General features: G+C 30.1%; 3 protein-coding genes across 3 annotated transcripts; 1 reads left to right on the top strand and 2 right to left on the bottom strand.

Annotated features, from left to right (window-relative positions):
• Nucleotides 1-2,567: 2,567 nt before the first annotated feature.
• On the bottom strand, nucleotides 2,568-5,742 carry LOC123291555 (sodium channel protein Nach-like). Its single transcript, XM_044871876.1, has 6 exons — nucleotides 5,627-5,742; nucleotides 3,788-3,932; nucleotides 3,433-3,709; nucleotides 3,044-3,097; nucleotides 2,787-2,976; nucleotides 2,568-2,709 (listed from the first exon to the last, which is right to left on the bottom strand). Exons 1-6 carry the CDS (start codon nucleotides 5,740-5,742, stop codon nucleotides 2,568-2,570), a joined length of 924 nt encoding a protein of 307 aa, XP_044727811.1.
• A 3,122-nt stretch (nucleotides 5,743-8,864) lies between these two features.
• LOC123292070 (juvenile hormone esterase-like) lies at nucleotides 8,865-11,379 on the top strand. The gene is made up of 8 exons (XM_044872585.1): nucleotides 8,865-9,009; nucleotides 9,066-9,260; nucleotides 9,473-9,619; nucleotides 9,686-10,022; nucleotides 10,161-10,520; nucleotides 10,579-10,896; nucleotides 10,975-11,110; nucleotides 11,202-11,379. Exons 1-8 carry the CDS (start codon nucleotides 8,989-8,991, stop codon nucleotides 11,377-11,379), a joined length of 1,692 nt encoding a protein of 563 aa, XP_044728520.1. The 5' UTR covers nucleotides 8,865-8,988.
• A 1,276-nt stretch (nucleotides 11,380-12,655) lies between these two features.
• Nucleotides 12,656-16,812, bottom strand: LOC123292176 (cationic amino acid transporter 4). Its single transcript, XM_044872735.1, has 5 exons — nucleotides 16,670-16,812; nucleotides 15,490-15,738; nucleotides 14,253-15,428; nucleotides 13,781-13,942; nucleotides 12,656-13,413 (listed from the first exon to the last, which is right to left on the bottom strand). The coding sequence occupies exons 1-5, from the start codon at nucleotides 16,809-16,811 to the stop codon at nucleotides 13,202-13,204; spliced, it is 1,941 nt and encodes a 646-aa protein (XP_044728670.1). The 5' UTR covers nucleotide 16,812; the 3' UTR covers nucleotides 12,656-13,201.
• Nucleotides 16,813-22,136: the final 5,324 nt, after the last annotated feature.

The following is a 22,136-nucleotide window of genomic DNA, read 5'->3' as shown; positions in this document are numbered from 1 at the left end:
CACATTTAATTTGATAAACAAATTGGTTGAACTTGACCTTCCAGTGTTAATTTGAGAGTAGAAAAAATAACCAGACGGATACCCGTTGAAAAAGATACTTTTTTCTTGGTAAAAAATTCCACGCAGATACTGAGGTATTACCATTTTTAGCTTAAAGTTCACGGTTTCGTGCTTCTAGGCTGTAACAATTTTTCTCAAAATGGCGGTACTTCCCCGTGCCAAATTTGTAAAGATTTTGTGTATTTTACAAAAAAGGCAGAAATTTTAATTATCTACAGTTACATTATCATTCTTACTGTTTTTGGTCTAAAGTGCAAGGCTATGGAGATATAGGAAAAAACGGTTTTCCTTAAAATGGAGACACTTCACCGCTATTTTTGTAAGGATTTTGTGCATTTACATTCAGTACGTGATACTGACCTTATTTAAATAAAAAAAATAACTCCTGTAATTTAATGCAGAAAAAAATTCTCTGTTGTCTGAATTATATTTATTTAATGTTAGTTATTTCGTGTACAAATTAAGGAATTCGGGTCAACCATCTGACTAATTATCTAATTTGGGTGCATTATTGTTAAATTATTGTTTGAAATATGACGGCAATAAATGGGACCATTGTTAAACATATATACGAACCGATTTGTCTAGGGCATGTTGTTAATAGTCAGCGAATGTTTTTTTATTTAAACACAAATTACTTGTTATAATGATGATGAATTACGAAAGTGCATTTTATTTGTGTCGAGAGGGAAATACTGACCTATTCAGTCATGTATTTCGTACTCTTTTATTAGATATTATAATTTAATGATAGCTGACAGTAATCATATCTATATAATTTTCTTTAACGTCTGTTGTTGTGTCCTGCCCAGCTACAAATATTATAAAAAGTGTAATTAAAAAACGATTTTGTAGATTTAAACTTTTAATTTTATAGCTATTATAACACTTTTGGTTAAAATTACATAAAAATACAATAAATACTGTTGAAAAGTTAACGATATAAGTAAGAAAAGATTTTTTTTACAAAGCACGTAATAAGAAATTAGACTAGATAATAGAAACTAGAAAAAGTGATAGAGCAAAATTAAATTTTTTTGAATTCTGATGACGTCATAAAGTTTAAAAATACGGTTTTTTTGGTAACACAAGCTAATTTGATCCGATCTCATTGGAATTTATTTTAAAACCCACTAATTTTGGATCATTATTTTCTGCTGTTATGTTAGTTTTTCCCTAACTATTACTTCTGTGCTTAATTCCGGGACCAATACTCCACAGTCTTGAAACCTATTAGAGCTAGGTTAATTTTGATCACAAATTTGAAAAGTGTGACCCAAATTTAATACAATTACATGCTTTATTTATTAAAATTGGATAAAATTTGGATGTGATAGAGCAATATTAAATTTTTTGGATTCTGATGACGTCATAAAGTTAAAAAATTCATTTTGTTTGTTAACACAAGCAAATTTTATCCGATCTGATTGGAATTTTTTTTGAAACCCACTAATTATGCGCCATTCTTTTTAACTGTTATGTCAGTTTTTTGCTAACTATCACTAATATGCTTAATTCCGGCACCAGTACTCCACATGCTTGAAATATATTAGAGCTAGGTTAATTTTGATCACAAATTTGAAAAGTATGACCCAAATTTAGTAGGATTACATGCTTTATTTATTAAAATTGGATAAAATTTGGATGTGATAGAGCAAAATTAAATTTTTTGGATTCTGATGACGTCATAAAGTTAAAAATTCATTTTTTTGGTAACACAAGCAAATTTGATCCAATCTGATTGGAATTTTTTTTGAAACCCACTAATTTTGGGCCATTCTTTTCAGCTGTTATGTCAGTTTTTTGCTACCTATCACTAATATGCGTAATTCTGGCACCAGTACTCCACATTCTTGAAATCTATTAGAGCTAGGTTAATTTTGACCACAAATTTGAAAAGTATGACCCAAATTTATTGGGACTACATGCTTGGTTTATAAAAATTGGATAAAATTTGAATGTTATTACCGAGATTAATATTGCTCAACACTTACTAGGGAAAATAAACAGCATAGTTCTTAAAGTTGTTCTTTTTTATTTTTCTCACTTGTATCGTTGATTTTTTACGGGATTTAACATAGTAAAAAATGAAATTTATTGTCATAATTCATAAGTCGTTATTTTTGAGATGGTATGAACAAATAAGATAAGTATCTTTGTGCTGAAGCGTGTTTTAAATCTGTGTATCACCTTCAAAATAACTAATTGACTACCACATAGGTAACATAATTCCAAACCATGGTCTATTCAAAATAATCTATTCGAAAACTATTGGTTTTAGTATTAAATATATTTTCATTCATTTGCGATTGTGATGTCCATGGTTGAATTTTGAGGTGTGATAACGACTGAATAGATTTTGTTTCATTTTTTGTTGATTTATTTTTCTTGAAGTATAAAGCAAAAAAATAAAGAAATTCTGCGATGCTGATTACTGATCCGCCTACACAGAGTCCGAATATTCCACCTAATGACGCTTAAAAATTGTTATTATTTAATTAATCGAATTACACTATAATAATTTTTTTCACTGAATTACCTAATAAATTATTCCAAGTGACTCGAACATCTCGACGATATTGAATTAACGTCAAATGTTGATAGTTTACAAATAGAAATGTTTTATTGGATATTTCTGGCGTCTTGTTGCTAAAATTATATTCAAATAATAACTGAATAATGTCTTCATCAAACAAATGGTTTTTATTATAGCTTTTGTAGCTTACCCAACTTGAATTGGCATAAAAAATGAAGTATTCTGAATAACATTAAAAGTTTGAGTTTGAACTTCATATGTTATGTCTTCGCAACTTGGATAACATCCACATTTTTCCAAATCTATTCCTATATCATCTGCCTCGTCAATTACTCTTGAATGCATTCCTTTTTTTGGATTATAAGTACTATAAAATAGAACTTAAACACCGAAAAAATTGATTTTATTTAAATATTTGAAATCGAAAAAGGTTAAAAAATTGTTTACCTTTATATCGATTCAAACACGGAACATCAGTATAAATACAAAATCGTGTTTCACCTGTAACAAGCTTAAAACCATTAATTTTTTAATTCTAGGAGGAAACGTAATGTATTTCTGTTAGGTATATTTCTAATTTGGTTTACTTTAAAACTACTAGTTTTATAGAAAGTTTGTAAGAGAGAGAATAATCTAAAATCTTGTTCTCGAGGAATAATAAATAGTTTTGGCAATTTTTTTGAAGAAAATTATATAAAAATATTGGCCACTTTTTCGACCTGGCAACATGCATTTGTATCATCATTAGAACAATTTGAAGACAAAATCTTATTAAACTGAGATGGAATAGTATGTACTCATGCGCCGATTCTTACAATATCGTATTTGAATTTTACCTGAATATCGATAAAAATATGGAATACAATGACAAAGTTCAATAATACGATCCATACGACACTCTGTAACACAAGTTTCATAACTGTACTCGGATTCATAATCCAGTTTAACTTCTCCATCGAAACTGCATCCGCGTTTGTTTATTGGAATACTTTGAACATTTTTATCAGTTTTTATGGTATGAGCACCAATTTGAGCAGTCACCGATGTATTTACTGCAGCAATAATAGGATTTATTGACACTTCAGGATACGCAAAACCGTCGTGTATTAATATCTATTAAAATTTAAAAAAAAATTTATTAAACAAAGAAAGAAAAGCAAAAAATTTTTACATACTGCCTAAAGTACATACCTCTGAACCGTAAAATGGTGCTAATCCGGAAACATACATATTTGGTTCCACATTTATAACTATTACTAAGCTATATTTATGTCCAGCTCCACTTACGTAATAAATTGGATTATTTGTGGAATTTTTTTGGTGTAAATGTGGTTTTCTAAAAGAAAAGTTTGAAAAAGTAAACCTAATTTATGAAAGTATGAGAAACAGAAAATGAGACAAATACAAGAATCAAACAATTTATCTGCACATTTTGAAGAAGTGGTAAGCTTGAAATCAAAATGAAGGTTTCAAACTCATTTTTTGTATGAAAGGTAAATTTTTGTTAACATGTAGAGTTTAACAGTATCGTTGTGAACGTCATAATGTTTACTGTATTAAGGGAATAATAACATTAGCAATAGTTATGGCGGGCGAATCAATGCACTCAATGTGTAGGGCTCCGACTGGTAGGCGATACCCACAATACTTCTGGTGCAATCAAATTTTCTGTACAGTAAAATTTATATGTTGGATAAACGGGGATATAAAATTTGTTTGGATTCTACTCATCAAACTTTACCAGTAAATAAAAGTTTATCTTTTATGTAAAGAGTATGAGTGAATAAAGGAGCACATTGTGAATAGAAAACATGATTGTCTCATTTTCTTAATTGGCTAATTAGTAAAAAAATATGTTTTACAATTCCTGTAGATAATAATTTAATGAACAACAAAAGCCATTTTGTGTTTTAATCTTTCGAACTCGACGTTTACAATCACCGTTAAACCAATTACATTGTTCTATCAAATTGTCACATGGTTGCGACAGCTAAAAAAATAATATTTTCATAAATGAGAAACGAATTTATCCCTAATCTAAGATTTTACCTCGAACATAAGATCAGATGTATCATAATGTAAATCTTTAATTGCTTTTGAAATATTTGTAAAATCGTATGGTGGAATCCGAAAACTGACCAAGGAACTTAAATGTCGAAAAAACTGTTGAATTGTTTCATTTTGAAATCCTTGTTTGAGCCTTTAATAAAATGTTTATAATATTAATTTTAGTTTAAAAAAAAACTACTGAAATATAAATAACCATAGATAAATGGCCACAAATAAACTAGAATCCTATTTGTTTCAGTTCAAAACATCTGACAGTAACACTATAAAAAGTACCTATCATTTGTGTTCGAAACATTATTCCACAAAACCGTACAGTTTAGGGGAAAACGGAATGAAAAGGTTTACCTACAATTGATTTTTCCTATCAAAATTGTTGTGTCGCATAATTACGAAATACTACTAAATCTAGGCACTCTTCGAAAAAAATTTTCCAATAAATCCAATATAGTTGTGCGTTGATCGATTTTTAGCTGTGCGTTGATCGATTTGTCAGTCAGCCAGTCAGGAGCAAACTGTCTCTGACATAAATTCAAGTTTTTTGGAATAAAAGATAGAGAAGCAATTTTCATCTGCAGTAATCATTAACTTTGTCTCCAAGAAAATTTCTGGCAGGGGAAAAAATCTAGCCCTGACCCTCAACATTTGAACGCCTGGGCCTGGCAGTGTGTCACGACTACTGCAATGTCTCATCTTCTCTGTCACTGCCCAGCTCTTGCCATGAGTCTTGATGATCTCTCCGACCAAAAATCCGTCGACGTCAAAACTCTCCTGCTGTTCTTAAACAGCTCTAAACGGTTCATGGACTAGTGGCCGGGGATGGGGCAGCCCTTTTTTGATATCACAACGAACCCTTTGGTCTAAATGTGTCCCACGCCAGGACAGCCACTCTAACCTAACTTAACCTAAACATGTTCATAGAATATCAGAATAAATAGTGAGTTCAGAATATTTGAATCTTACAATTTTGCAGTAAGGTTTTTGGTGTTCGGTAAATATACTTGATTATTATTACATATCGTAATCGCTGGAAATCGTATCTCATAAATTGGTACATTTGTATTTTCAATACTAGTCATTGTCGGTTGACTTTGATATGCTATCCATTGTAACCATAATAGAATAACACAAAATAAAATTCCGCTAATGCAAATAGAAAACCAATATATGAATATTAAAAGTGATCCATTATTTGTAAATAAATATTTAGGGCCATGTATTGATGTATCCAAACAGCATTGTTGAAAATGTTTTATTATATTTCTTACTGTTTTATTTTTTTCATAATTTGCGGAATCTATGAACAAAGAAATATTAATAAAACTGCAGCTGTTAGTGATGAAATAATTAATTATTATTCTTAACGTTTATCGTTAATTATAAGATTCTGTAAAAATTATAACCCTAGTTTTTGCAAGTTTATTAAGGGGTAGTTTTTGAAAAAATCGAGGTAATCACCCAATAAATGTCTCAGAATTCGGAAAAAAACTTATAAGATAATTTTTATCCAAAAAATCGTGATCACTTGCAATGGAATACTTTCTTAGATATCACTTAAAAATAAGTTCGGAAACCTTGTAGTTCGAATTACACACGGTCCTTAATCATGAAAATTACATTGATTTTTAACTGACTTTAGATCAAATTAAGATAATTAAAATTAATAAAAACCTTTTTGTGGTTTTATGTTTAAAAACATTTTATTTCCAAAAAAGAGCTTTGTGAATACTTTTTTCACGTTAGAAAGCATAATTCGTCACTAGCTCGAATTATTGGCTATTGAATAGGTTATAACCATTAACCTAAAGTATTAAAAGTGCAAAATTCAAAAGTCGAAAACAAATTGAGGAATGTTGTTAAGGGTGACCATATATATAACAAACACAACAATTTCCGTTTAAGAAAGATTTTAAAATATAGAGAGTCAAAAAATAAAAAGCATAAAAATTAAGTCAAGGTTGGTCCATACTATTTCGGTTTGAACATCGCTGAAAAATTAAGAAAAATCAACTGTTATAATTGAAAATGGCTCCCCTTGAAAATAAACAAGATGAATTAAATGGAATGAAATACTCAATTTTTTCTGCTTTATTATTCGGGTCCCAATTTGGGAAAAGTTTTCCCAAATATTGCCACAAGAGAACTTGTTATGCTCTTTTTGTGCTTCTCATAGCCCTTTCTTTTCAAAAGCGTATCGACCAAATTCTCGATAATCCGATTGATTCGACAGGCTTTTCCATAATGCTTACACCATTTAAATATAATAAAAAACCAATTCACAAATTGTCCAATTTAGTCCCTGTTATATGGATTTAATTTCTTACCTGCGAAAACAGAAGGGAAATACAAAATGGTAAATTATGACGACAATCATCGCCAATTCATGTCTAACCATAACACGTTATGGAATTGCCTTGAGGAATCAATTTCACGTTGGTGATAAAAAAACTACAGAATTGCCTGAAGCCTACTTCAATAGGGAGCAACCCAGACAACTTTCTCCTGTATAAAAATTGATTGATTGGTTTTAAATACACAAAAATACTTTTAATTTTGAACCTCTATATTCAAGATTTTCAGATATTCGACTTGGGCTATAAGAATTCTATTTAAAGCATACAGGAAATAATTGGTTTTATTACTTTTCGGGGGATACATTTGCCTTTATTTTCAAATATATGTATGAAGGTCTTTGATGTTTCTAGCTAATAGTTAAGAGTAATTCGAACGCTAGGAAGTGTCTAATTCTTAATTCACAAACGTCACAAACTGATTCTTTAGATTAAATTGGTATTACTACGCAAAAATATAGAGGTTTTACGGGCGCTCACAGTGAATTTTTCAACATCAATTATCAAATCAATACAATATTTTGTCACGAATGTTTACTTATTGATACATGCTTTATACATTAGACTATATTTAATAAGTGGCGTGTAAATTTTAATTTTTTTTATTAAATATAACTTAACAGATTTGTCATCAATAAATTTCAGTATAATTCATTACCATATTCATTTCCAGTGAAGCCAGTTTATAAATGAATATTGCTATTCAGCAGTTCATTTTAATTTTCCATAAAATGAAGCGAAGGGACTTTTAAGGATAAATTTAGAAGGCAAAAAGTATAATTTAGTTATAATTCCAACAACTTAGTTATAATTTCAGTAATTTGAACCAAATAGAGATTAGTTATTTGAACCAAAACTCAATTCGATAGGGACTACTTATAAAAATTCAGATACTACTAGCATGTGACTGAACTTCACAATTATGGATGGCTTTAATTATTGTAATTAGAAATGAGAATAATTTAGATATGATTATTTTATAAAATGTATCAATTATTAAATAATTAATTATAATTTTTACTAAAATTTCCATATTCGATAATATTTATCAACGGTAATAGCAATATGAATTTAAATTGTTATTAATATTTTTTAAGTTTGTACCTAAACCAAACCATTCGTCATCCAGTAGGAGCAGGAGCCAACGACATGATTTTCATGATTTTTCTGGAGGTGTATGGAGGGTAGATCTTTCGGCCGGTTTTGGGGATATTTATTCTGATAAGTGTTTTAATTGTTAGAAGATGTTCTGTAAGGCTCGGTCGCAAAAAGAGAAAAGCTCGATCGCCCACATTCTGGTTTCATTGAAGTACATACAATTTTAAATAATTATATATAGTAAGTTTTCATAAACTAGGAAAATAAGTTGTAACTTGGGTTATGAATATGTGACATGGCAACCGTGCAATTGCAAAGAAAATCAAAGTAATTTCTATATCGTCAATTTGGATAAAAATTATTTTCAAGAGGAACTTTGATCGAATCATTTGATTAGTTTATGAGATATATCGACTAAAATGGTATACGGTCGGTGATATTCCGGAAATATTTCTGCAGTTGATATATCAAAAACGTATTAAATAGCAAGATCAATCATATCTTCGTATCGATAGAGTTTTCGAGATATTGTCTGAACCGCCTAAAATTGATTATGACTCATAAAATGCCCGTGGTAAGTCCACATGCCCGTTCACAAATTGGAAAATCACTGAAATTTAAATACAATAAATTATTCCACAGATAAGCCGGCAATTAATATGCATAGCAAGACAGACGGACATAGGTCCATTTTATTTATATGCAACCATGAAAAGTATTTTTTTAATTAAATTTTTGTTGAAGCTGTAATATTCTGTTACGAAAAAGGGCTCTTAGTTCGTGGAAACTAGCCTCTAGTTCTCACTATAAAAGCAAATAAGTGATAAACTATAATGTTAGTTTTATAAAAAGCTTGTATTATTCTACTTTTATAAAATGGCGGAAAGTCTATCACAGGTGAGTTAAGTTAGTTTTTATTTAATTTATTTAATTTAATTGTTTTGTCGTTTTAGATTTGGCTATTTTTGCTGGGAAATTCCGTAGTCAATAATTGTTCTAAATTTGGCGATGCTGAATATCCTATTGTACATACTGAACTGGGAAAAATACGTGGCACAACAACTTTTCAAACACGTTTGGGCGAAACAATCTACTCATTTCGTGGTATTCCTTATGCTGAACCTCCAATTGGAAAGCGCCGCTTTGAGGTATGCGATCATTTATTACAAAATCTTAACCACCTTGAATAACTGCGGAATCTGCGGAATAAGACACTTATTAATTTTACCTTCTACAACTTTTATAATAATTATAAAAACGATTGAAGGCAAAGGAAGCGACATATTCTCAAAAACTCATTTTTGCGACCTTTGATCTTGAGGATGGATCACTTGTAAAAGCATGTTTACATTTAATTTAGCCACCATCACCTGTAAGACCATGGGGAAATAATATCTTAGATGCTACTAAGGATGGACCTGTATGCCCACAACCGTATCGTGTTTCGTCTGAAATGGGATTTACCGCTTCAGAGGATTGTTTACAATTGAATGTGTATACAAAGACGGTAAAATTGATAACAAATATAATATTTATAAAAATTATTTTTTAATTGTTATAATTATTTCGGTAGATATCAAGCACTTCAAAGCTTCCAGTCCTCGTTTTTCTACACCCTGGTGCATATTACAAGTATTCTGGTATTTCTTACTTTGTGGGTCCAGAATATTTACTAGATAAAGATATTGTTTTGGTTACAATTAACTATCGTCTTGGAGCCTTAGGTTTTATAAGTACTGGAGATGAATTTGCACCTGGGAATAATGGACTGAAGGACCAGGTTATGGCTTTGAGATGGGTTAAGCAAAATATAAAAGCATTTGGTGGTGATCCTAACAAAATTACACTCAGTGGATATAGTGCGGGAGCATTGAGTGTAGGCCTCCATTTAGTTTCACCTATGTCAAGAGGTTAGTAGAATTTTTTCGGTAACATAGTTAAATAAGTTATTCACATTCATATTACAAGTTCTTACGTGTAATGGGTACCGAACCAAAATTTGGACGTACTTAAATAGAAAATTTTATGAGAAATTTCTTTTTTCGTAGGGCTATTTCAACGAGCAATTTCTGGAAGTGGATCACCATTAGCTGAATTAAAATTCACCACTAATCAGCTTGATTTGGCGATCAAACAGGCTCGTCTTCTTGATTGTCCAACAAACAGTAGCCAAGAAATTATTGAATGCTTAAGAACCAAAGACGCTGAAGATATTTCGACCACACTTGATAGTTTTATGGAGGTAGGCAAAGAGCCATCATTGATATGGCATGCAGTTATTGAACCAGAACATTCAGGAGAAAAATTTTTAACTGATGATCCAAACAAATTGTTTTATAAGGGACAATTTAGTAAAGTCCCTTTTATGACTGGCGTGACTGAATTAGAATACGCATATGGCGCTTATAGTGAGTAATATTTCGATTGTTCAAATTGACTTAATCTGATCTTTTCCTGTACTTACAGTTGTAGTGGCAAACGAAACCCTTCGAAATATATGGAATGAAAATTTTTCATATCCTGCATCACTAGCCTTTTCGTATGAAAAGAGATCGGATTCGTTAAATATTAGTCAAATTTTAAGAGACTTTTATTTAAAAGATTCTGCAATTAGTATACAGACTGTTGATGAATTTGGGAAACTGTACGCAGATGGAAAAATTGGTTTTTCGGTGAATCGATTAGCAAATGTAGTTGCAAAACATTCAACTGTATTTTATTACAAATTTTCTTATAATGGAACATACAGTTATTTCTATTCGCCATTTACCAATAAAACAATTGGTAAGTTCAAAGCTAAATGGAATATGGACTTAAAATCATGTTTACATATCATTACTAATTTGAATATAATTTATTTAGGCGCGGTCCATCAAAATGACCTAATATATTTATTTACGAATCGATACGAAAATTTTCCTTTATTTAGTGTTGAAGATCCTGAATCGAAAATAATAGATAAAATGATAACATTGTGGACTAACTTTGTGATTTATGGGTAAGCTTGAATCTTTATTGATCGATAATTATCCCTGAGAAAGAAAATATTTAATTTACATTGGCTTTTTTTGTTTTGTTTTTTTTTTTAGAAACCCTACACCAAAACGGGAAAGTGTTTTAGATGGCGTGAGTTGGAAACCAATTTCCGAAAATACAGAATATTATTTAAATATTGATACAACCATATCATTGAACGAAGATTTATTTCCTGAACGCTATGCACTTTGGGAAAAACAATTATTCCCTTTATCTGGGCAATTTTCATAAATTTACAATCTCCTTTGTTTTAAAATTAGATTTTTCTGAAACAAATGTACAATTAATTATTTCCGGTTTCAATGTTTAATATATATATATTTTGTTCTTTTCTTTTTTTTACAAGTATATAATATGTATGTATCTTTGTTTTTCTTTTTTTTTTATATTTACATTTAGAGATTTTCACAATTATATTATATATATTTTTGGATTTTCTGGAATTTTCATAAATATATTTATCAATTTTATAACCATTCATTGATAACAATGTCTATAGTTCGATATCTTTTAAGCAAATTATTTGATGATTAATCAGTGAAATGAAACTTTAAATCCAGTAACAATTACATGTGGTCCCATGTACTTATTGTGTGCTGAAATTAAATGGCAAAACTTTATCTTTTCTGAGACGCTTTATTCAATGAAACCGACCCTGCTGTTGTTAGGGTCATAAAATATATATAACAATTTATACATTTGTTTTGATGTATTTTTTACGCTGATGTATTTTAAGGAACCGGTCCTGATAGGATTCAGAAAATGCTTCATCTCGTGACTGGTTACATTTGATTATAAGTAAAAAAAAAAAAACAATTTCGAAATAGGTTCGAATGGAATTAAAAAAACCTTTAACGTTGATATAATTTGTAAATTAATACTTGCTTAAAAAAAAACGAAAATTGTCTCTCTGAAATTTGTTATAGTAGGACCCAAAAACTCATAATTGTGACCAGTAATTTAAGAGTTACTGTCTCCCCGATCACCTTACGGTTATTTAATGTCTCCAAAAACAAAAAAACTTAATTCCAGAATCAATATGCACACGGGACATAAAAAAAAAACTCGCCTATGATTTATTTGTGAAATGTTGAAAAAGGCGTAAAAGGTTTCTTTTTATTAAAGAGTTTGAAAGTCGGGAGATAGTGAAATTAATCTAATTTTACCAGTGAATATCGAACAATACTGTTAGATATTTTCGATGTTTTGCATACAGAATTTTTCTGAATATGAAACAAATAATCAAAAAATATATTTTTACTGACCTCGAGAGAATTTATGTTGATATTGGGAGTCGGAAGGGACTACATGGGACAGTCTCCCGATCAAATCTGAAGAAGTGGCAATTCTAATTCATTGATATTGTTCTTAAAAATTTTACCGCATGGTGACACTATTTAATTCGTTATTATAGTTCTAAATAGTAATTTATGATTAAAAGGAACATATATTCTAAATGCTGTTTTTCGAAAACAAAGCGACCATAGGAATTATCATATTTTTATCATAATAAATTGTGGTTGTATTTGAAAAATACGGAATTGTTACTGAACTCATAAATCATCAAATAATTTCGTTAAAAATACTAATGACCATAAATAATTCATTGATCACAATCGATAATCATTATTTAGTACCATTTCATAAACCTAAATATTCAATCAAAACAGCCATTTTATTTTCAGACATTTCCCAACAAAAAAACTAAACCTAAATGAAAATATCTATAGGACCGTTGTATTAATATGAGCTATAATTTGAAGACTATATTTTGAGTATATTGGGTTTTGTCTATATATTTTCAACATGTATTGTCCTAACACATTTTTAACCCTTTTTAAATATTGTAATATATATCTTGTTTTTCACATTTATTTGAGTTTGAGGGGTTAAATTGGAATAATTTCTTCTAAAAAAATATTGTGCTACTTTTTGTGCTATAATATTTCTTGTTTAATAAAATAAATTAAACTTTTCAGTTCCCATTTTTTCCAAAATTTTGGATCTATTAAAAACTTTTAATAGTTTCCGGATAGAAGAGAATTTTTTGTGTTTACTGAACTATTTCTTCTTCATCGATGATCGGTTTCTTATCAGCTGCCTCTTTATGTTTTCGTGCCATTAGTGCCCCTTTAATTGCTGTTCGTGTTGTTGCTCCCCATTGAGATTTACCAGCTTCTGAGGAAGTCATTAACATCGAATATGTGGTGGCTGGGTCAGATTCTTTACTATGATGAATTCCATATAAAAAGTATACCAACATACCTGAAAAAATTTAATGATAATTTCAAAAAGATTCATGATATCTCATTGTTTCACTCATTTTAATGTCTGAAACGGTAAAATTAAATAAACGCAGGACAAAATTAGTGTTTAAAATTATCATGTAAGATCGATACGTAAACCGAGAAATCATCTGCAAATTGTGATTGACTGATTAATTGCAGGGAAGTTAATAGTTTCACTTATACTGGGTATAATTCTGAAATTGTATTGTCACTAGAATAAAAATTATAAAGTTTCATATTTTAAGCGGAACAGACTTTTAATATTTGAAATTCCACATGAAACTTAATTCAACATTTCCAACTTTTCAAAAAGTATGGAATATTTGTGCATAAATTAAACTTACCAATTATCATCCAGACAATAAAACGTATCCAAGTTAATACACTCAAGTGAATCATTAGCTCAATGTTGAAAAATATACTCAAACATGGAATATATGGAACCATAGGAACTTGAAAACGTAGGCCTGTAGTATTTTGTTGATGAGCCACCATAACAAAAACACCTGAAATATAGTTTTTACATTATAATTCAAATTCAATTTTTAATTTTTTTTTTACATAAGAAAACCCTTTGTTTAAAGGTTCAACTTTTACAAACTGGTACACTAGCGCCACTAGCGACAATAACATATTTAGGGGGAAAAAATTGCTGTGACTTGTCTCGAAATATACACAGTGACCTATAGTGTTTTTTTTATTGCTAGATAGAGTCTTCCTTAGTATTAAAATCCAATGGTTTTTAGAACTTAGGCTATTCAAAGTTTTTTTATAACTATAACTACTGTCATATTAAAAATAGAAAATATTACTTACAAAGAAAGATTATCATCAATAGAAACACATTCAAAAGAATTGTCCACCAGGCTTCTGGGTGAAGAATCGATTTTGAAAAATGGAAAGTTATACAAAATGTACTGGATGCACATATAAATAGAATAACAGCACCAGTTACTGCTCCGCCAGGTTCACATTTCCCAAAAACTGGTGTTAGCCATGAGTAATTTGTGCGTAAATGTCCAGCCAAAATCATTGCTGATGCAGTATCATTACTTTTATCCGAAACGGGACTACACGATTCGGTTTCCGGTGAACTGTCCTCAGTACCAGGTGTTAAAGGTATACTTGGAGGACTAATTGGTCGATATCGTAAAACTATAACAGCCGAACTTACAATTGTATATGCTAATAAGGTACCAATTGACATAAATTCCACAAGTTTTTCTAAATCAAATAATAATGCTAGCAAAGCGGATAAAAACCCACCAATAGCTAAATTATATAAAGGTAATTTAGTTTTTGGATTGATTTTTGACATAAATTCGAATAATAATCCGTCACTGGCCATTGCATACATACAACGGGGCAAGGAGAATAAGGATCCAAATAGGGTTGTGGTCATTCCACATAAGGCACCTACTGATACCATATATTTTAACCAATGATGATTAATTGCCGCAAACGCATCAGGTAAAGCAGCGGTTGGATGAATTTGCGAGAAAGGTACCATTAAAGTTAACGCAGCGCTTACTAAAATATAACTTATTGTAACTATTCCCATAGAAAAAATCGTAGCAAATGGTATTGAGACAGAAGGTTCACGAGCCTCTTCTCCTGAAGTTGTAATACTATCAAAACCAACGAAAGCATAAAAACAAGTTGCCGCTCCAGCTAATACTCCACTCCAACCAAATGGTAAGAAATTTCTAGTCCAATTTTGTGGTGTGGCATAATAAAATCCAGTGGTAATTATTAACAAAATCACTAGTAAATTGACAATAGTGAAAATGGAATTGACAAGGGCCGAACCTTTTACACCGATTCCAAGAAGTAAAGCATATGATATACATACTCCAAACGCTAGTAAGTCAGGGTAACGACCTAATAATTGCTCATGCATTTCTCCGGTGATTAAAACCGTCGTGTTACTGATAGCATGATCGAGTAATGAATCAACATAGCCACTCCAAGCTCTAGCGACCGAAGCAGCACCTACAAAAAATTAAAACTCAATATCCGAAAGATATTATTAAATTGTCAATAAATGACTTACCAATCATATGTTCCAAAATAATATTCCAGCCAATAATAAAAGCCCAAAATTCTCCAATACTTATATATGTATAAACATAGGCAGAACCTGCTTTAGGACATCGTGTTCCAAATTCGGCATAGCATAATGCGGCTAAAAATGATGTGAAACCAGCTATTAAAAATGATATAACAATTCCAGGCCCAGCAACATCTTTAGCCACAGCACCAGTTAAAACATAAATTCCAGCTCCAATCATATGACCCACTCCTAAAAAGTTTTAAAATTTTTAACTTAAAGGCAAATTGTTTAAAATATAATTAAACACATCTACATTGACAGAGTAATCTGACTATAGTTGATTCTTCTATTTCTAGCTTAAGCTGTTAAATTACAGATACCTCAATAAGATTCAGTACTTAAATGTTCTACCTCTTGGAGGGGCTAAAATATTTTGTTTCAATTTTTGAGATAAGATGTTTATTCCAAATTTTTTTTTTTAAATATTGTGCCATTTTGGTCGCTGTCGGAAATGCATTAAGACTCTTTAGAGTATATTTCTCATATAGGAGATATATTTTCCAAAATAAAATAAAATAAGACAACGTATTTCAAGCAAGACATTCTAGTCTGCTTTTTTTATAGTGGTTAAAAGCAAGCTTCCAGTTAAAACTTTCTTTACTAAATCATAGCGAGACATTATAAGTCGGGGCTCTTTCGTTTCTTCGAAATTGTGTCGCGTAGTTCGATTATTATAAAACTTTCAATTCAAAATAGAAAATTTTGGATATACAAAAATTCATAATGGAATAAAAAATAAACTACAAAGTTAAACAAATAGTGGCTGGGAAGCGTCGGTAAAGTTTAAAATTATTTTAAGAAGGACTTTTAATTCAGTTGATTAAAATGCACATATTGTGATGAACTAAAAAGCGACAAAAGTTGTGATGAACTAAAAAAAAGAAAGTAAATAAATTTGTTCTCAGATTCACAAATATGTGACCAGAAAAATCTTGAAGCGCTCATGATTAAAATGCTAAGAATAGATGTAAAATTTATGCGAATGCGTGGAAAAATAGGAGTTATTTACAATTGTTCTCCAAATTACATATCACTATTATCTCATATCAATCGCTATCTTGACTAAATAATTGTTATCAATTAACATTTTTATGTTGAATATTTCTCACGATGTACGCACCTAATAACGTCATATCGAATGTATTCAAACATCTTCGTAATGGAGTTTCCATAACATCACCATCCAAATGTTTGACACGGTTCATTTTTCCACATAGGCCACTCATAACATGACTCAAAATCATTTTTCTTACTCCAGGCATTTTGTTTTAATTCTAAAAATATATTACAGTCTAAATAAACATCAAGTTGAAACATCGATAAAAATTTACATTTTTCTGATACATATGGTTTAGGAAAACATAAAATATTCACATTATATTTGTAAGGAACTTACCTTAAGAAAAAATGTATTTGGAAGAATTGATAATTTTTAACTTAATTTTATTGTAATTTAATTTATTTCTTAAATTCTTTTAAAAAAACATTTTTCACCATCGGAACAGTTGATTTTTCATTACCTGTTATAGTAAACCGTAGATATGTGTGATAGTCCATTCATATAAAATGTGTCAAACGAGCATGCGTATATATTTATATAAATTCATACGAGTAAAAAATCGATTTTCTCATCATAAGCAACCTCGAATAATATTTATGTTTTTTTCTTTCTTATATAATTTTTGTAGAATTTCTTCTCCAATTTACATTTCTCGTTGAATTTTAATACAATTCTCATTTTTATTTTAAAGTATTTTAAATTAATATGTTTTATAAAATCATTTTCCTCTAAACATTTCATTAAAATTTTCGGTTTTTTGTTTTTATTAAAAACAAAGTAAGTAGGTTAGTTTTTCATTAGAGAGTTTTTTGCATATTATTTAATTTTCCTTTGATGATCGTTTCTATTTAATAGAAAAATTAAACGGAATTTTTATTTAGTTTTTTAAGTAGATTTAGAATTTATTATATAAAAAGTTTTGCTTGAAAAATAGAAGTGAATGTATTTAACTTAGTTTTACGTTGGTCATTTACGAACTCGACCTCACTTTTTAAGTCCTAAGCACGCTATAAAAATTTCAGCTTGATATCTCGTTTTTGAATTATCTTGCTTTCGGACAGACAGGCGGACATACGGACAGACAACCGGAAATGAGCTAATAAGGTGATATTATGAACACCTATACCAAATTTTTGTTCGCCACATAAATATTTTTAAGGCTTACAAACTTGGGACTAAACTTAATATACTATGATATATGGTATAAAAAATACATGATAATGAAAAATTAAAACACGATGCATTCATAAAAAAAACCCAAATGACCTAATGCCCTTTAAAAAAAACAGTAGAATTAAATAAGTGGTGCGTTATTAAAGTATGTCATTTCCAATATCGAAGTGATGTAAAAATTGTATACAGAATGTTCGATTTACATCTAGGCATATAAATATCACGAGTATGACACAGTACATGCGTTAAGCAATGCATCTAAGTAAAAGGTGTCATAGATGTTATGTGAAATTGTAAAAGTGACTTGTATCGTGGCTTGTCTTTTGTAGTTCATCTATTCAACTAAGAAACTTCCACTCTCCAAGCGTCTTACAACTATCTCAACACATATCGAAGCTTCAACACATGTATATAATACCTCTGACCTAGATGCATTGCTTAATGCATGTATTCTGTCAAACTCGTGATATTTATATGCCTAGATGTAAATCGAACATTTTGTATAGTTCATTTCAAAGAATTAGAATTTATAGATAATCGATTCACGAGAAACCTATATAGATATAGCGACGCACATCAACATATTACGGCAAAACAGAATGTTTGTAAGATATTCCTTGAACATTTCTTATAATCCATTTTGAAATAATATGACGCATAATCGGTAGCATCTTCTTACATTGAAAATAATTTTTAGAATGTCATTTCATCGAATAAAATTCCATTATCGATACATACTTCTATCTCTTTTTTTTTAACAACGTGTACAATGTCTATTATAAGAAATGGTATTTCTATAGCAACAGGTGTGTTACCGTTATCAAGTTCCACGAAAAATTATACTTTCTATATTATATTACACGGAAAACTAAGTAATTCTGAAAATTAAACACAAAGTAATTTTTTTCTCATTGAGATACTGGAAATGGTAATTTTGTAGAAGACACTTATATCATGCAAATACATAAATTTTAGTTATTAAGGATAATTTTAGTTATTGGGATAATTTTTTTCGATATCCGTAACCATCTCTGGCGCTAGGCAAAAAATTAAGAATCGGCTCTATTTGCCAATTTGCCGTAGGCTAAGTTTAAAGTTCAAAATTCGGTTAAGCATCTTAAAGAATGTGACACGTCGTCCGGTATAACTGTGAAAAATTTTAAATCGATACTCATTGATATAACGAAAATGAGGTGTCTTCATCTTAAATGCGACATACTGTATAATATATGTATATGTACATTGACAGTTTCGATACCGATTTTAAAAGTCAATGTGTAGACCGGTTTTAAATTTTAGTGATCTTTTTAATTTTGGCGCTCCTTAAACATTACCGCTTTTACCCCAGGTCATCTTGGTTTGAGCCTAAATTTGTCACAGCCTAAAAATTAAATAAATGAAAGCAAATATAGAAAGTATATGATCTTAGCAAAGATTTGTATAAGATAAGCTCGTTCGCTAACTTTGCGTTTAATTACTAACAACTTTATCTTTTATAGATATCTATGCAATTTTTGGTGTGAAATATTTTTGTCGAAGAAAATTGCTGGGATCATATAACCTTTAACGATAGTATTCTATGAGTACTCAACCTCAAAGGTAAACGATACTATTCTAGGGATTCTCATTGTTATTATGACATTCTAAACCCAATAATGATGTAATAGTAATATTGCTAATACAAAATTAATTCTACTATGAGCTTGCGAAACCAATTATGATGATTATAATTATAGTTATCGTTATAGATATGGATAACTATATGTTGGTGAGCAGATCTGTAGTTCCGTAGTCAATATAAACAGCAATAATAACAGTAATAATACCGTAACTACATGTTAGTTCATATCGTGGTATGTTTAGTAATGAAATGTAGTTATGGAGCCAGATTGATAATGTTCGTACATTGCCAGGGAAATTTTGGATAAATGTCTTGATTTTTTATACCATGTATATGAAATATACCAAGGTATACTAAGTTTGGTCCCAAGTTTGTAACGCTTAAAAATATTGATACTATGAACAAAATTTTGGTATAGGTGTTCATAAAATCTTCTTATTAGTCCATTTCCGTTTGTCAGTCTATCTGTCCGTCTGTCCGTCTGTCATCACGATTACTCAAAAACAAAAAGAGATATCAAGCTGAAATTTTTATAGCGTGCTGAGGACGTAAAAAGTGAGGTCGAGTTCGTAAATGAGCAACATAGGCCAATTGGGTCTTGGGTCCGTAGGACCCATCATGTAAACCGTTAGAGATAGAACAAAAGTTGAGAGCGAAAATTATGCGCAAATTGTATAGTATGTATTAAATGGATATATCAGTTATATATTTGTGACATGTACATATGTATGTGTAATGTGACAGAGTAATCAACACTGTCTATACATGGTATTTCAACAATTAACTCAGTTAATTGTTTGTTTTCACTTGTTTCTTCTATAAAGTTGGATAAAGTCTAAATCAATTCTGAAAATTTTTTAGGGGGAGGGATTGCTCGACTATTTAAGAAAATAAATGTCTTTAACGGAAAACGGTAGATGGATGATATGTTTTCATATATTTCTCCAAAACTAGTCGGTGGAAATAGCAAAATAAAACTACTTAAATTAATGTGATAACATAAAAAAAATTATTTAAAACAAAAAAAAAAACGAGTTGTGTCCGACTAATTAAGGATGTACAAGTACTGTAGTGGGGACAAAAATTTAAAAAATATATTTTTCCAATTTTGATGGAAGAAAGTGATACGTTTTTTTGTAGGTATGCTGCAGAGAACGCCGTATATTGTCACAAGGCAAGGTTCAAAATAAATTTTCGGATGATGGTGTTTTTATGGATGATCCCCAAACATTCATTATGGAGGTGAAACCTATTTCCTGTGTTTTCTACAATAGCGTGTATTAGATTTTCTACTATTTGTTTATGCGATAGCTTTAGAATTAATTACTATACATAGTTCGTAGATATGATGATTATTATGACATGCCATGACTAGAGGAATGATAGATTTATGTTATACTACGACGCATATAATTCCATAAAAGAGATGAGACTATGAACACATGTGTTCTGTCTCTTGCATAAATATATTGGTTGGATTATTAATAAAAATTATCATTTTAAACAACAATTTCTACAATAACAGATGAGAAACGATTCACTCGTCGGTGATTTTTATTTTCAACCCCCGAACTGAAACAAAAGAGGTGATATAAGTTTGACCGCTATTTGTGCGTGTCTGTCTGTCTATGGCATCGTATCTCCTAAACGGATGAACCGATTTTAATTTTTTGGTATCGTTTGAAAGGTAATTTAACGGAGAGTGTTCTAAGCTATGCTATGCAAGTGCAAACTTACGTTTCCGTACCCGAAAAAACTAAAAAATTGACGATGATCTTCAAAATCGATTCAGTTTGGAAAAGACATGACATACAAATAATTACTATGGAAATGAATGATCAAATAAACCTGGTTCAATTCATTTCGAAAAGTGAAATGGTAAAATAATTAGGTAATTTAAAACAATAATTCTAAAGAACAAAGTCAACTCAAATATTTCAATTTCAATTAAAATATTTCCAAAAATTTGTCCCAAAAAATGATAGCTCTCTAAGTATCCTTTTCATTTCATCTGATGTCCTTGACCATCACTTTGATTTTGATTTAAAAAGGAGTGTTATAAGTTTAAAGTGTTTATCTGTGCGTCCGTATGTTTCTCAGTGGCAAAATCGGTTTACAAGGAATAAATCGCATTTGTCGGAGGTTTATTAAATTTTGTGAATTTCACATGTGTTCTCGTAATTTTAATAAATTTGAAACAGCTTAACAAAATTTTGTACAATGAAATATGGATTAGTTCAAAAAACTCAGAGAAAGTACGTATTTTATTATAAGACGACATCTTTATAAAAAGAAACTAATGCTCAATTTTTCCTTAGAGATTTCAATATTTTAACCAAGGGATTATTTCTATTTCTGTATAGAAAATTCCTGAGTAGTAATGCTCCACCAATACGGTCACATTTATCCCTCATAAGATACTCCTTATTATTTAGCTGCTTTTTAATGTAGTGAGATTTTTGTCTTCACGTAATTGTACGTTTGAAATATTTGCATGCAAAAACGACCAGGGGGGCAAGTTGACACTACCAAAGGACACTTCCTCTCACATACTGGTTTCCAACCATCCAACTCAAATTGATAGGGCAGTACTGGGACGTTAAACCTTACAAATTTCAAAAAATAGACTTTTCTCTTGGAAATATACTAAAAATTGTCTAATTAAACCACTGCCTAACACATCTCTACCCTACCCCGTTTACTTTTCATGCAAGATACATGTCTATATTTTCG

Source organism: Chrysoperla carnea, chromosome 2, assembly GCF_905475395.1.
Source record: "Chrysoperla carnea chromosome 2, inChrCarn1.1, whole genome shotgun sequence".
Classification (NCBI taxonomy): Eukaryota; Metazoa; Arthropoda; class Insecta; order Neuroptera; family Chrysopidae; genus Chrysoperla; species Chrysoperla carnea.
The sequence above is the reverse complement of the archived record's forward strand: the minus strand, read 5'-3'. Positions and strand labels throughout refer to the sequence as shown.

Bases quoted from the DNA above. Each gene is read 5' to 3' on its own strand.
- LOC123291555 (XM_044871876.1), bottom strand. From the start codon at position 5,742: ATGACTAGTATTGAAAATACAAATGTACCAATTTATGAGATACGATTT. The intron at 3,933-5,626 runs GTAAGATTCAAA...CTTTTCTTTTAG, and splicing joins AAAAACCTTACTGCAAAATT to AAAACCACATTTACACCAAA. The intron at 2,710-2,786 runs GTAAGCTACAAA...ATATAATTTTAG, and splicing joins TTTATGCCAATTCAAGTTGG to CAACAAGACGCCAGAAATAT.
- LOC123292070 (XM_044872585.1), top strand. From the start codon at position 8,989: ATGGCGGAAAGTCTATCACAG. The intron at 10,521-10,578 runs GTGAGTAATATT...CTGTACTTACAG, and splicing joins ATACGCATATGGCGCTTATA to TTGTAGTGGCAAACGAAACC. The intron at 10,897-10,974 runs GTAAGTTCAAAG...TAATTTATTTAG, and splicing joins ATTTACCAATAAAACAATTG to GCGCGGTCCATCAAAATGAC.
- LOC123292176 (XM_044872735.1), bottom strand. From the start codon at position 16,811: ATGCCTGGAGTAAGAAAAATGATTTTGAGTCATGTTATGAGTGGCCTA. The intron at 15,739-16,669 runs GTGCGTACATCG...AAAACTTTTTAG, and splicing joins ATTCGATATGACGTTATTAG to GAGTGGGTCATATGATTGGA. The intron at 15,429-15,489 runs GTAAGTCATTTA...AATTTTTTGTAG, and splicing joins TATTTTGGAACATATGATTG to GTGCTGCTTCGGTCGCTAGA.